General features: G+C 36.3%; 1 protein-coding gene across 2 annotated transcripts in view; it reads right to left on the reverse strand.

The window, feature by feature from the left end:
- Window positions 1–1882: 1882 nt before the first annotated feature.
- tp53i11b (tumor protein p53 inducible protein 11b) overlaps window positions 1883–13579 on the reverse strand; it is a 58156-nt gene continuing 46459 nt past the window's right edge. For both annotated transcript variants that reach the window (XM_073853541.1, XM_073853540.1), the window contains exons 4-8: window positions 11867–11919; window positions 11320–11368; window positions 8625–8721; window positions 4956–5057; window positions 1883–3257 (exon numbers count right to left, since the gene is read on the reverse strand). In XM_073853541.1, coding sequence (XP_073709642.1) covers window positions 3124–3257; window positions 4956–5057; window positions 8625–8721; window positions 11320–11368; window positions 11867–11919 — 435 coding nt within the window. In that variant the 3' untranslated portion in view covers window positions 1883–3123. The remainder of the gene's footprint in view (window positions 3258–4955; window positions 5058–8624; window positions 8722–11319; window positions 11369–11866; window positions 11920–13579) is intronic.

The raw sequence follows: 13579 nt of genomic DNA on the forward strand, positions 1-13579 counted from the left end.
TTATTATTGTAAACTAATGAAATGAATAGGGGCTAAAACACGTAAGAGGACCAGGATCTATAATTTTGCTATTTTTTATATGACTGAAGTGGCTACTGGACCACAGATTGTACTGCAGTGACAGTAGCTGAAGCAATTGTGTTTAATAATACGAATAAGGGGTTAATTAAAAGATGTGTTTAGTAAAGTAATTATAGGCAATAAAACAGAAAGGTTGAGTCAATTTGTCACGTGTGTTACTTCTGAGCCTGTTGACAACAACAGCATGACTCAAACAACAGGTTCAAACAACTGTGCCCAAACATGAAGACGGTTTATGTGTTAAGCAGTGAGTTCAGATTCAGTCAGAAAAACACCATATTAATATTACAATTCTGGATTTTACCTAGACGTTGGAAGCATTCATCAACCAATGTTAAAATTATGCTGTTCCAACGCAAAATAATAAGTAACGGTAATACTTAATTGACAGTGCTGCCCTCCTCAGGCCAACAGTCGAAAAAACAACTAGTAAGTTGGTTTTACTGAGAAATAACATCCAAAACGTGCTTTAGGAATACACATTAAACGAAAAAACAATAAAAATATTTGTACATTTGTTTAATAAACGTATACAATTTAGTATCAAGCAAAGTATAACAATTTGAAATGACACGACAGTTACACTGTCACTAATGTATGTTTAGTAACTTACACTCGTGCAATTGACCTCATTAATATAAATATGTTGTATATGTTTTATATGTTATTTGCCCAATCGGTGTTAAGGATTTCATTAATATGCAAATGAGAACGTTAAGGGTTAACAAATGTACACTGTGATATAACCTGAAATCCCAATATTATTATTTATTATTAACCCTGGGAAATACTAATTAAAATATATAATATATAATAATAATTAATTATGAACTATTACTAATGATTGTTAGTTTATCATAATTAGTTTTCTTTTCTTTAAGGTCCTGAACATTGTTAAGTTTCTATACAAAAAGCTAAAACAATTATTCAAACTATCTGAACCATAATGACATCTTATTTACACATCAACAATAAAAAACCATGAATGACCAGCTGTGATAAATCTTGTACATCATCTTTATTCCAAAAAGATAACAACGCAGGTCCATAACAATAACATATCTCCATAAAATATTTACAAAGACATTTAAAAAGTACAATAACATCCCTTCAGTAACTTTTTATACTGTGTATCATTTGCAGACAGCTGAAGACATTATCTAACCGGATTGTTATTTCTAATTGCATGGCATGATGGCAAGAATTCTCAGGAGGAGATGTGAATACTCGTTGAGTCATGTTTGGCATTTGCAATCAAGTTCATTAGCTGGGCATGAGTTTAGTTTTTAATAAGAGGTTCTGAAAAGATCAGTACACGAAGTTACAAACATACAAACAAAATGTATTTATTAACTACTACTTAGGATACATTTCTGATATAACATTTCCTATTTATAGATTGGAAAGATTTGCAAATATGGATGGTTGTTTGTGATGAAATTAGTACAAGCAAAGAATGAATGTGTTTACATAAAGACAGAAAATCAGTGGTTCACCAAGTGCTCTTGTAAAAGAAACGTCCCTAAGCCTTAAGAAGGTAAGTCCATTAAACTTTCCATTACCTATTTTTTTAACCCATTCGTTGCAGAGTTCTCAACAACAAAACTGACACTTCACAAGACCTACCAACAATGAATAACCAACAAGTATCATGGTAGCCTTTAAAAATAGACATGTGTTTTTGCTAAATGTATTGCTTTCATTTACCATGTCAAGATACAGTATGAGCGTCATGCTTGCAGTGAGAATAAAGCTAGAAAAAACTTGAGTCGTGTTATTTCAAATCCCATTTATGTTTGCGTGGAAGGTTATCAACTATTGTGCTAATGGAAACTTTTAAAAAGCATACCATAAACACAAAACAGCAGACATATACACTGTACACTTTCATTTGTGCCCATCATCAGACCGTACACAACTCTAGTAACAGGTAGACGAGATAATTTCATTATTCTGCTGCACAAATCTTTTCCTGACTACACACCTCGGACAATAAATGTGCAAGTCATACCACAAACCCAAGTTAAAAAAACAAAACGAATTTTACTTATGCCAAGACTTTGGACTGGCCAATAAATAAGCAACTGGAAAAACAGTTCTCTTGATTTATCCAGACAAAGTACAAACAACTGGCAGTGTGCTGACATGGAAAATGTGTGAAGTTTACAATATTAAGGCAATATTAGGGAACTGTGAGGGGAAATACTGCTACATTGCTTGTTAAAATTAGTATGACCATATGCTTTTGTGCTACACAACCATGTTTTGTGGCATTACTCAAAGAGAAAGGAGTTGTGGAGTTATAAAGTATTTACCTAAAATGTTAACTGTTTGATAAGTTTCTAAAATAGTGAACCTGGAGGGCATCTATATAAAAACTAACTAACTGTACAAACTAACCCTTTGTGTCTGTCATCAATAAAGTATACATATTTGAGATGTAACCACTGCTATACGGGAACTTGTATTAACTCAAAAGCAGCGAGACTGTAGCTATACAGCAGGTATTGTTTTTCGTTTCAGTGTTAAAGCAATCTACAATAATACAGATTTGCCCACAACTCTGTTTTGATACTGTAGTAAAGGCAGGAGGCAATGTATTAACTACTTAAATACTGAATGATTTTGTTTTTCAAACACATTCTAGTGTTTACTAGCCACACACGTCACATGTCTAGGAGCTAGACGTCATTGGCGTTATTAAAAAATAATGTTTTATTGATACCATAACTACAGACAATTACACCAACGTTCCAAGCTCGGCTACAGTGTGCAATACTTTATACAACAAACGCTGAATGAAGAGACCTACAGTACACTGTGACTGCACAATGCAGAACGAAAAATGAAATTCAATTGAGCATAAAAATAAAAAATGGGGTTTTGGCATTGTCCTTGTCGTAAGGCTCAACGCCAGGTCAACAGGTTGATGTCGTGTTAACTGTGTCACTGTTCAAAGCTTCTGATGAAAACTCCATCCCGGCCGTCCATCACTTCCATTCCCTAAGCACCAGGAGTCTCGTACTGGTGTGTGCGACACTCTCAGATTTTCTTCTGCCGGCGTCCCAGATGGTAATAATAGGACAGCGTGATAATGAGGAAGAATATGCGACTGAGGAGGAGGAGGATAGCAGCATTTGGCAGGGAGCCGAGTTCCACCAGAGTGATGGTGGTGACTGTAACATAGAGAAGTGTACACATGCATATATAAGACTAACATTTCATGCTATATTTATAAAAATAAAAAAATTAAGACTACATTCTAGAAAAAGCCGTTTTATTTTTAACACCGTTAAGTCAAAAAGGTACGAACCCAACCTGCTAGGTTGAAATGTAACCTATGCTGAGGTTTTTTCAACCCAAAATACTGGGTTGTTTTTGCCCATTGTTGGGTCAAAATGGTTTGTCCTCTTTTGACCCAAAGATAGGTTGAAAATTACCCAGCATTCGAGTAGTAGTTAGTTATTGGAATAAAATCCTGGTTGTTATGAGAGTAATTGCATATAGCATTGGTAGTAATATAGATACATGAAACAGAATATACATTAATATATCAGAATATATTGTTGTTGTAGTGAAAACTAAAAATGGTTTTACACATGAAAATAAAATATATTGAATTAAATTTAGATGAATTAAATTCAATTAAATTTTAGTAAATGGTATTTTTGTATTTTTATTTTTTTACTTGCTTGACATATTAATATTGTCAGTTGGCATCAGGAAAAAGTCATTATGTAACAGTTAAATGTATCACTGCCTGGTCACAACCACTGGGGGGCAGTATTGCCATGAGCATACGTAGAGCCATGAAGATTTAGGGTGCATCTCAATTCTTATTTATGCATCCTCGTTTCCTTTCCTTGCTTTCTCTCCGAGGACGGAGGAGACGAATTATAAAGTGACATCCTCTTTCTTTACTCTCTGTATTACGTTTATTGTCTAAAATAAAGTTAAATACATACTTGGAGTTCATATCCTTACTTACATTAAAATAAAGACATTCTTAAAAGTGCTGTAAAATAATATCTTTATCTATACCACTGATGATTTATAAAGATCGGTGGTTTAAACATAAATATTAAATATACCATCTGAAACGAGTCTACATTTAAAATAATTTAAAGGGGCCATGGCACAAGACTTTTTTAAGATGTCAAATAAATCTGTGGTGTCCCCAGAGCAAATATGTGAAGTTTTAGCTAAAAATACAATATAAATAATTTATTAGAGAATGTTAAAATTGCCACTTTGTTGGTGTTTGCAAAAATGTGCCGTTTTGGGTGTGTCCTTTAAAATGCAAATGAGCTGATGAAATTCAAACACTGATCACAATGATGGTGGTTTGCTGCAATTAAAACACAATTGTGCTTTTCTCTGCAGTAAATGGCAGTGCTGTGGTTGGATAGTGCAGATTAAGGGGTGGTATTTTTATAATAAGAGCTCCTTATGACATCATAAGGAGAGCCAAATTTCAACTACCTATTTTTTTCACATGCTTGCAAAGAATGGTTTACCAAAACTAAGTTATTGGGTTGATCTTTTTCACATTTTCTAGGTTGATAGAAGCACTGGGGACCCAATTATAGCACTTAAACATGCAAAAAGTTAGATTTTCATGCCATGGCCCCTTTTATGATTATAGCAAGATTTATTGGTGTTTAATGATGTGACAATGCTTATGACTCCTCAGAAAGCCTTCTAACTCCTCGTTCCTCACCTTCTCGTGGTGCAATTAAAGAATTGAGATGTCTTACAAGATGCAGAGCTCGATCAGTTTCTGGGTCGTAGGATGTAGGAGACGAGGAAGCATATTGAGAAGCACCCTTAGTATGCATAAGACAGATGCAGATTTACATCTCTTTAATACAAACCTAAAAACTGGATGGCAAAGTAGCAGGCCTCGCTGAGTAATGTCCACTGAATGATAACCTTCTCAACAGTATACAAGCCATTCCACATGATCAGAGACAGACCTGCCAAAACAGAGCAAATAAGAAAAAATAAAGAGTTTGTTAGAAGAAAGCAATGTAACTTTTAATGTCAAGCATAAATAAGGATACACACACACACAACCTATAAAGATGAAATTAGCATTACAAAGATGGGATGTGCTTGCACACGCCAATGCTCGTCTACAACAGCAGTGTCTCATGATTATTCATAAGACTGCTTGACCTTATCCTATGAGAAGGAGTTGTCTCATAATTATGAATTACCATGTGACCTTTTGCCAAGCAAACACTTCAAACAGTGAGATGACACCATGCTAAAATATACTGAGAGTTTCGTTCTACGTGTTTGCAAAATATGTTTAAAAACCAAGTGTAAAACCTACAGACGTCCCAACTCCGGTCCTCGGGCCCCCCCTTCCAGAATGTTTTAGATGTCAGCTTATATGAAACACCTAATTCGACTCATCAGGCTCCTTCCAGAAAGTGTCAGTTTCTCAACTGGAAGGCTGTATCCTGCATACGGCTTGCAGACGTCATCAAGCCTGGTTTATTTAAGTTAACTGAGCATTACATTCGCAATTCATGAGCATATTACAATGTACGAGTAACAAAAAACAGTTAACTTTATAATTGTTAATATTCTGAAATAAAACAGTCTTTAAGACAAATGCAAAATATAAATGCAACCTCTGGAGCCTTCCGATTAAGACACGACGTGTGTTAAACGTTTTCTTAATTAACACACTCAGGGCGACAAGACGAGGGCCCTCCATTCATAAAAAATTATTTTGTCATTGCACAAATCTCATCGACGCGATCAGCAGGCATTGCTCGCTGCATGCGCAGGGACCTTATTGATTAAAATGGGTATCGCAAAGACGGTAGGTGAAAAAACCCACAGGGATTTAATAACAGGATAAATTCCCCACACAACAATCTACAGAAAAATGAGAATAAATACAAAACACTAGTATGAATAAAGTCATAAAACATTACAAAATATGAACAGAGTGGGCTAATTTGCATAATGTTGCATAATATGTTGCACTTAATTAATACTTCTACACTTAAATATATACATTTTCATTTTTGTCTGTTTTAATTCAACTTGTCAAATTGCATTGCTATGATTTTTTTTTCACCAGTGTGGCCCATTTTCATGGTTTTACATAGGGCCCCATAACCCCAAGGGCCAGCCCGAACACACTAACAAGCTGATGAACTGAATCGGGTGTTTTAAAACGTTCTAGGAGAAGGGGCCTGAGGACTGGAGTTGGGAACCACAAAAATGTTTGAATTTTTAAATATGTGGAGCAATGCGGCGCTACGCTTGTCACCCATTGTGTGACCCCCTTAGTGCATTTACGTATATTTTCCAATTTATAGTAATGTATTGTAAGGTCCCGAAATAGTCAATAAATATCTGTCCAATTATCTGTGAGAAAAGAACTAACAGAATACAGGGTTCCCCACACTTTAACCTCAAATATAAGGACGTTTCAAGGACTTTCCAGGTCCAATACCCTCAAATTCAAGGACTAAATATGGGGACACATTTTAAGTGAGAGCAAGTTTACATCGTGTTACCTTTTAAGATATATTGTTACAGTTCCCTTTTAAGGGACCTCGCGCTGTGTCACTGCGGTGACACTTTGGGAACACCTCCAGGGGTAAGTGCGTCTGAATGTGTATATCAAATTCAACCAATGATGAGGCTTAACGACAAAGACAGGGTGATGCGGGAGCCAGGAAGTTTATTACTATCTAAAATATTGCCAAAGACGGCGTTACAGGGATGCAGGAAGTATGGCAAGGGAGACATATCCTTCTCAGGGAACAACAGTTACGTTTTCATGTGTCAAACACAACTATGCAAAAAGCATTTTGGTATGAATCAACATTCGCATACAGAAGAAATAAGCATTTAAAGCGAACAGTTTAGCACGTGTGCTTAAAAAGTCTAGAATTTTTATAATATTATCCTACACCACAAAGGGAATAATATGGATTTTTTCCCCAAAAAACTTCTTGCATAAAATAGATTCAAGCACTTTCAATGACCTGTATCTTTGTATGTATATTTTCAAAAACTTCCCAGGGCCTTGAATTTTTTCACCCAGATTCGCAAACTTTCAAGGATTCAGGGTCAATTTCACTGGGGGCCAGATATATAAAATCCTTCCAGTTTACAGTCACAGTAACTCACCTAAATGAAGTACCCAACACCTGTATGCTGACAGACAATGGGTATTAAATAAGCAATTATAGCAATATGTTTTGAATGCAGGTTGACCGAAATTTTATCAGGCGGGTAAAAAGCTAAATAATTGTCTAGCTCATTTGTGTAAATTCATTGTCTGCTGTTAACTGCAGCAGGCCAGAGGGAGTCAAATTTAATGTGCAATTAAATGAGCAGTGAAGAGCGTACAGTCCCTCAGGGATATTTCCTTTACACAACACAATGGCTGACTGACCATTTACTGTAGTTGCTTGACATACGCAAAAAAGCACATCCGAATGAGACTTTGTTGTGTGGAAGGGAATAAAACCATTCAGGGTGTGTTTTACAGCCCAACAACACAGAAGATGTGCTGACCACATGAGTACCGTTAACTTGCGATCATTAAAGGATTATTCCATTTTCTTCAAAAATAAATCCAGATAATTTACTCACCACCATGTCATCCAAAATGTTGATGTCTTTCTTTGTTCAGTCGAGAAGAAATTATGTTTTTTGAGGAAAACATTGCAGGATTTTTCTCATTTTAATGGACTTTAATAGAGCCCAACATTTAATACTTATCTCAACACTTAACAGTTTTTAGGACTATACAGTTTCAAAGGACTATAAACGATCCCAAACGAGGCATAAGGGTCTTATCTAGCGAAACTATTGTCATTTTTGACAAGAAAAATAAATAATAAACCACAACCTTATGGTCGTGATGGGCCAGCGTGACCCCACGCAATACGTCATGACGTCAAGAGGTCACAGAGGACGAACGCAAAACTTCGCCCCAGTGTTTACAAGTGTTGAGAAAGAGGACCGTTCCGACGTTGTTGTATGTCAACTGATACTAATTAATGTCTTTATGTCAGTTTATTGTTTACAATGGTCCGCAAATGTGCGTGTAACACGTGACCTCCCTACGTCACTACGCATTTATGTTAGGTCGCGCTGGACCGGACCTAGACGAAAAGTTGTGGTTTAAAAGAGCATATTTTTTATTTTCCTTGTCTAAAATGTCAATCGTTTCGCTAGATAAGAACCTAATGCCTCGTTTGGGATCGTTTATAGACCTTCGAAACTCCGTTGAAAAAAACTGTTAAGTGTTGAGTTAAGCACCAAATGTTGAGCTCCATCAAAGTCCATTAAAATGAGAAAAATCATCAAAAAACATAATTTCTTCTCGACTGAACAAAGAAATACATCAACATTTTGGATGACATGGTGGTGAGTAAATTATCAGGATTTTTCTTTTAAGAAAATGGAATATTCCTATAACTTTTGCCACACTGTTAAAAGTGAAGACGTACTGGAATAAAACATCATTATTTTTGATAAATTAATAATTTATAAGAACTTACTGAGAATGGCCCCTCCATACAGACGTATAGAAACACTGGTGTCTGTTTGCTCTTGATCGAATACAACTTCATACAGCTGGTTAGGAAAGATTAATGCCTTTAAAACACACACAAAACACATCATAGTTAATGATTAATAATCTAGTTATGATTTAGCTAATAAATACACTAAACAAGCCAATGTGGTGAAACGGGAGCTTCGTGCCCTGGAGGTGCATCCCACAAATCTCCATCAACTGCAAGATGCTATCCTAACAATATGGGCCAACATTTCTGAAAAAAAACTTTTAGCACCTTATTGAATCAATGCCACATAGAATTAAGGCAGTTTTGAAGGTGAAAGGGGGTCAGAGACAGTATTAGTATGGTGTTCCTAATAATCCTTTAGGTGAGTTTATTTTAATTATCTTTAATCATGCTAACTTTGTTTCGTTTTCTTATTGTTAATTCAGTCATAAATATGTCTAATGAGACATATTCAGACTGCTAGTGCCATACTTGCTCATTCTTATCTGATTCAGGATCAGACTTTGACTAAAACAGCTATATTCAATTGCCATTATTTGCCATACAGTTATTCAAGCATCTTCACATTACAATTGGGGACACTGACACTTATTTCTGATGCAAATATGTCAGCCAATAATAACAGTCAGTGGAACTAGGGTTGCCAAGTTTGCGGATTTTATTAAATTTGCTGTCAATCTTAAAGAGCACCAATTATCCGATTCACGAGTATACATTTCCTTTGGTGTGTATTAGTAGATGTAAAGATGATGCGAGTTATTGTCTCCAACGTAAATCTCTTTTCTTGGACTACAAAAAAAACACGGATTGTGGGCAAAAGTTTACTTCCTGGGATGATGTAGTAAAGACTGACATTATCATAATTTCTCACTTTGTCTCACAGCCTGTAAGTTAACACCTGTTAACATTGAATTATGACCGAATCTTACAAACATGGTAAGGAGTGTCACATTTCCAGCTGACGTCAGAGGTATTCAGACCAATCACAACGTACAGATTAGCTGGCCAATCAGGGCACTTTTCAAATAGATGAGTTTTGTACATAAATCAGTGGCTATGTTTACATGCACAAAATTTTGTCAACCCGACTGTATTGAATACGACTAAGGGTTACGACGATAGAGTTTACATGCACCCTATACACTGCAATCTGATTAAAATGTTTGTTTACATGTACATTATATAGAATTCGAACCGAACGTCTGCGCAAGCGCACAGCCAGGGTTGCCAGATTTGCGTATCATAAACATCCGAATGGACATTCAAAACGAGCCCAAACGCATCCCAATGACTATTCAAAGCCCAAATATCAATATTTAATGAACGGAATCCTTTCATTTTTAACCCGCAGAAAAAACAACTGGTGGAAACAGTTTAAACAGTAGACAAATGTAAACTCAAAAAAAGCAAAGGGCTTGGCAACCTTACGCTGCGCACAGCATCTCTCATCGCGTTCACGCTTTATCTGGAAAAATGTCAAAACTGAGTTGCAGAAAGTTGTTCTTATAAGTTTTCAGCTATAGGTAATGAAAACACACTTTTCAAAAAGCACAACGCTATTTTATTGCTTTAAGTAGTCTAATATTTTAAATGTGAAGAGTTTTGTTGCAAAACGAGATAAATACGTTTTTAATAATTTTGTCAAAACATGTTTATTATTATGTTATCATGTTATTATCTTGTTTTATGGTGCTACTTAGCTGTATTTTTTAAGTTATGAAGGTTTAAATCAAAACAAACCAACTGCAGTTGAATTGATATCAATTGTAATGCACAACCACAAAACAATATATCTGAACAATTAAAAAAATGGAATTATCTCGTTTTGCAACGAAACTCTTCATGTACACAAAAACGCTGCAGAATGTACATCACGTGTACAACGCGTGACCCCATAACGTTACCGTAATAATGCTTGTTGCTATTGCATGTTTCGGTGATGAGAATCATGTGATGTAAGCGGTAATTACAAGATGTGAACTTGAGCACAAATGTTCTGCGCATGTGCAAAAGGTATTTTTGCATCCGATTGAGAAAATACTACGATTCACGCGTTTACATGCATACTGATCGGATCAAAGATCGGAGTACACCCCCCCCCTTCAATACGATCCAAATTTTCATCCGATTGTCCCCAGTAGTATTGATTAAGGTGTTTACATGAAGGCTTTTCATTACGATTACAAACGGATTATTTGGTTGCATGTAAATGTACCTAAACGGTTTCAGGAAGAGAGAAAATCTGGAGCTACAAAAATGTACGGTATGTGGAAACATTGTAATTAACCAAATACACAAAATAACAGCAATAAAGTAGGTGCTCTTTAAGACATGATCACCATATTTAGGAAATCAGATCAGAAATCAGTTTTATAATTACTTACATACAGTGCTTTTTAAAAAACATACTAGTGTAATGCATAAAAGCGAATGTAAAATATGTATTTTAGGTATGGGAGTGGCATATTTTGAGTTTTGGCATTTGGCCTTCGGTCCTTGTGCTATTTTTGGGCCATTTATTTGGGCTGGTTTTCAAATGGCCATTGGGCTGGATTTTTTACGCAAACCTGGCAACTCTGTAGTCAACGTTTACATTGTAGCAAAATCAACACAAAACCTACAATTTTAAATCCAAGATCAAGATCTAAATCTAAGATATAGAACTCACCATAAGTGCCATGACTGTGAAAACCACAGCAGAAAACAAAATCCATAACCTTTAAAAGGAAAAAAAACATCACAGTGAATAGGACAGACAGCTTACTTTGACTGTACATTATCTATTCTAAAACACCAGTAGCACTTCAGCAAAAAAACTTACACATACTGTACTGTGCTACAGTTGAGTAGTGTAAAATACACACCATCATTTAAAGACTGTACACTTTACAACGTGCAACGAATGTAGGCATGCATGCCAAGAGATTTTTCTTGCATTAGCTTGTTTGCTTTGGTGTACATCAGATGTACAGGAACAAACAAAGCTAAAACTTGACTTTCAGAAGAGGCACACAACATCAGAGGCTGAATATATACTAGTATGTATTATCGAGCTGAATGGGATAAACTATGGCTTTAATTAAAGGACTGTTGTTTTCGTTCTTGGTGACTCAAGGCACAATCTACTGAAATAAATGAGGTGTGCTAAAGAAAACTCCCCGAGCACTACGGACGGTGCAGAAAACATATGAAACAGCACGGGGATTTGCTATTACCTCAGTCCAACAGGCTCCCGAACTGCAAACTTGATCTCATTCCCCAGCATCTGACTGATCTGAGAGCAGTAAAGAGGTCAAGTGAGGAGAGAAGGTAAAAGAGAGAAATAGAGGAATAAATAAAACAGCTACTTGTCAGAAAAATACAAATATGTTCACTTGATTCATGAACTGTCTTTTCCAACAGATACTAAGACTTGTATTCCTCATTCTGCATTGATTTCTGATCCATTATACACAACTGCATCAGTCTAAAAGCATGGTGAATTAACAGCACATGGCATGTTATTCACAGTTGTGTAGCATGAATCATAAAGACATCTTTAATTAAAGTGAAGAAACCTGCCATCAATCCTGACATCCAGGGGCCACAGGTAGATTGGTGGATTAATAACACACTATATTTAGCATGAAATCCAATTTCATAGCAAATTAACAAGCACAGGCACCCACACCGAATCTCTGATGATTTCCACAGATTTACAAATATTCAGGTTTATGGCTGTCATTCAATGTAGCAACCTACCCGCGCTTCATAGCTGAAAACACAAAAGCGGCTGCACTACAAGGAAATCAAAGTGTTGGCAGAAACCTTTATTGTTGAAGCACTTTATTTAGAAGGTGAGAACATTCTATCATTAGCAGCTTATCACAGATTCCCATATGGCGGCTTGAAACCATTTAAATAAATAACAAGAGCAGCAAATTGGTTTCTGGAGAAAGATGTACTGCTGCACAAAAAGTGTAAAAAGCTTGTGAGACAGTAGAAAAATCTATATGTGTATACATTAAAATAATACATGGATAAATGGAAAAACTGTAAAAGTGTTATTATTTTGTGCTGTAGCTGTACAATGTTGTTGTGTGATAGGGCTGCGTAATGTTTAATCGCAAGATCTTCCACTTAGAAATCATGGAGGGATCTGAAAGTGTCACCGTAGGTGCATGTCCACCGCGAAAGACACAATCCAAAAAAATCCAGAAATCACAATGCATAATTTTTAAACTATTTTTTGTATGATACAGCTGCCAATAAGTATTTGAACACCTGTCTATCAGCTAGAATTCTGACCCTCAAAGACCTGTTAGTCTGCCTTTAAAATGTCCACCTCCACTCCATTTATTATCCTAAATTAGATGCACCTGTTTGTGGTTGTTAGCTGCATAAAGACACCTGTCCACCCCATACAATCAGTAAGAATCCAACTACTAACATGGCCAAGACCAAAGAGCTGTCCAAAGACACTACAGACCAAATTGTACACCTCCACAAGGCTAGAAAGGGCTACAGGAAATTGCCAAACAGCTTGGTGAAAAAAGGTCCACTGTTGGAGCAATCATTAGAAAATGGAAGAAGCTAATGACTGTCAATATCCCTCGGACTGGGGCTCCATGCAAGATCTCACCTCGTGGGGTCTCAATGATCCTAAGATAGGTGAGAAATCAGCTCAGATCTACACGGGAGGCGCTGGTCAATGACCTGAAAAGAGCTGGGACCACCGTTTCCCCTGCTTAAACCAGCACATGTCCAGGCCCGTCTTAAGTTTGCTAATGACCATTTGGATGATCCAGATAAGTCATGGGAGAAAGTCATGTGGTCAAATGAGACCAAAATATAACTTTTTGGTCATAATTCTACTAAACGTGTTTGGAGGAAGAAGAATGATGAGTATCATCCCAAGAAAACTATCCCTACTGTGAAGCATGGGGGTG

Source organism: Misgurnus anguillicaudatus, chromosome 15 (assembly GCF_027580225.2).
Source record: "Misgurnus anguillicaudatus chromosome 15, ASM2758022v2, whole genome shotgun sequence".
NCBI classification, from domain to species: Eukaryota; Metazoa; Chordata; class Actinopteri; order Cypriniformes; family Cobitidae; genus Misgurnus; species Misgurnus anguillicaudatus.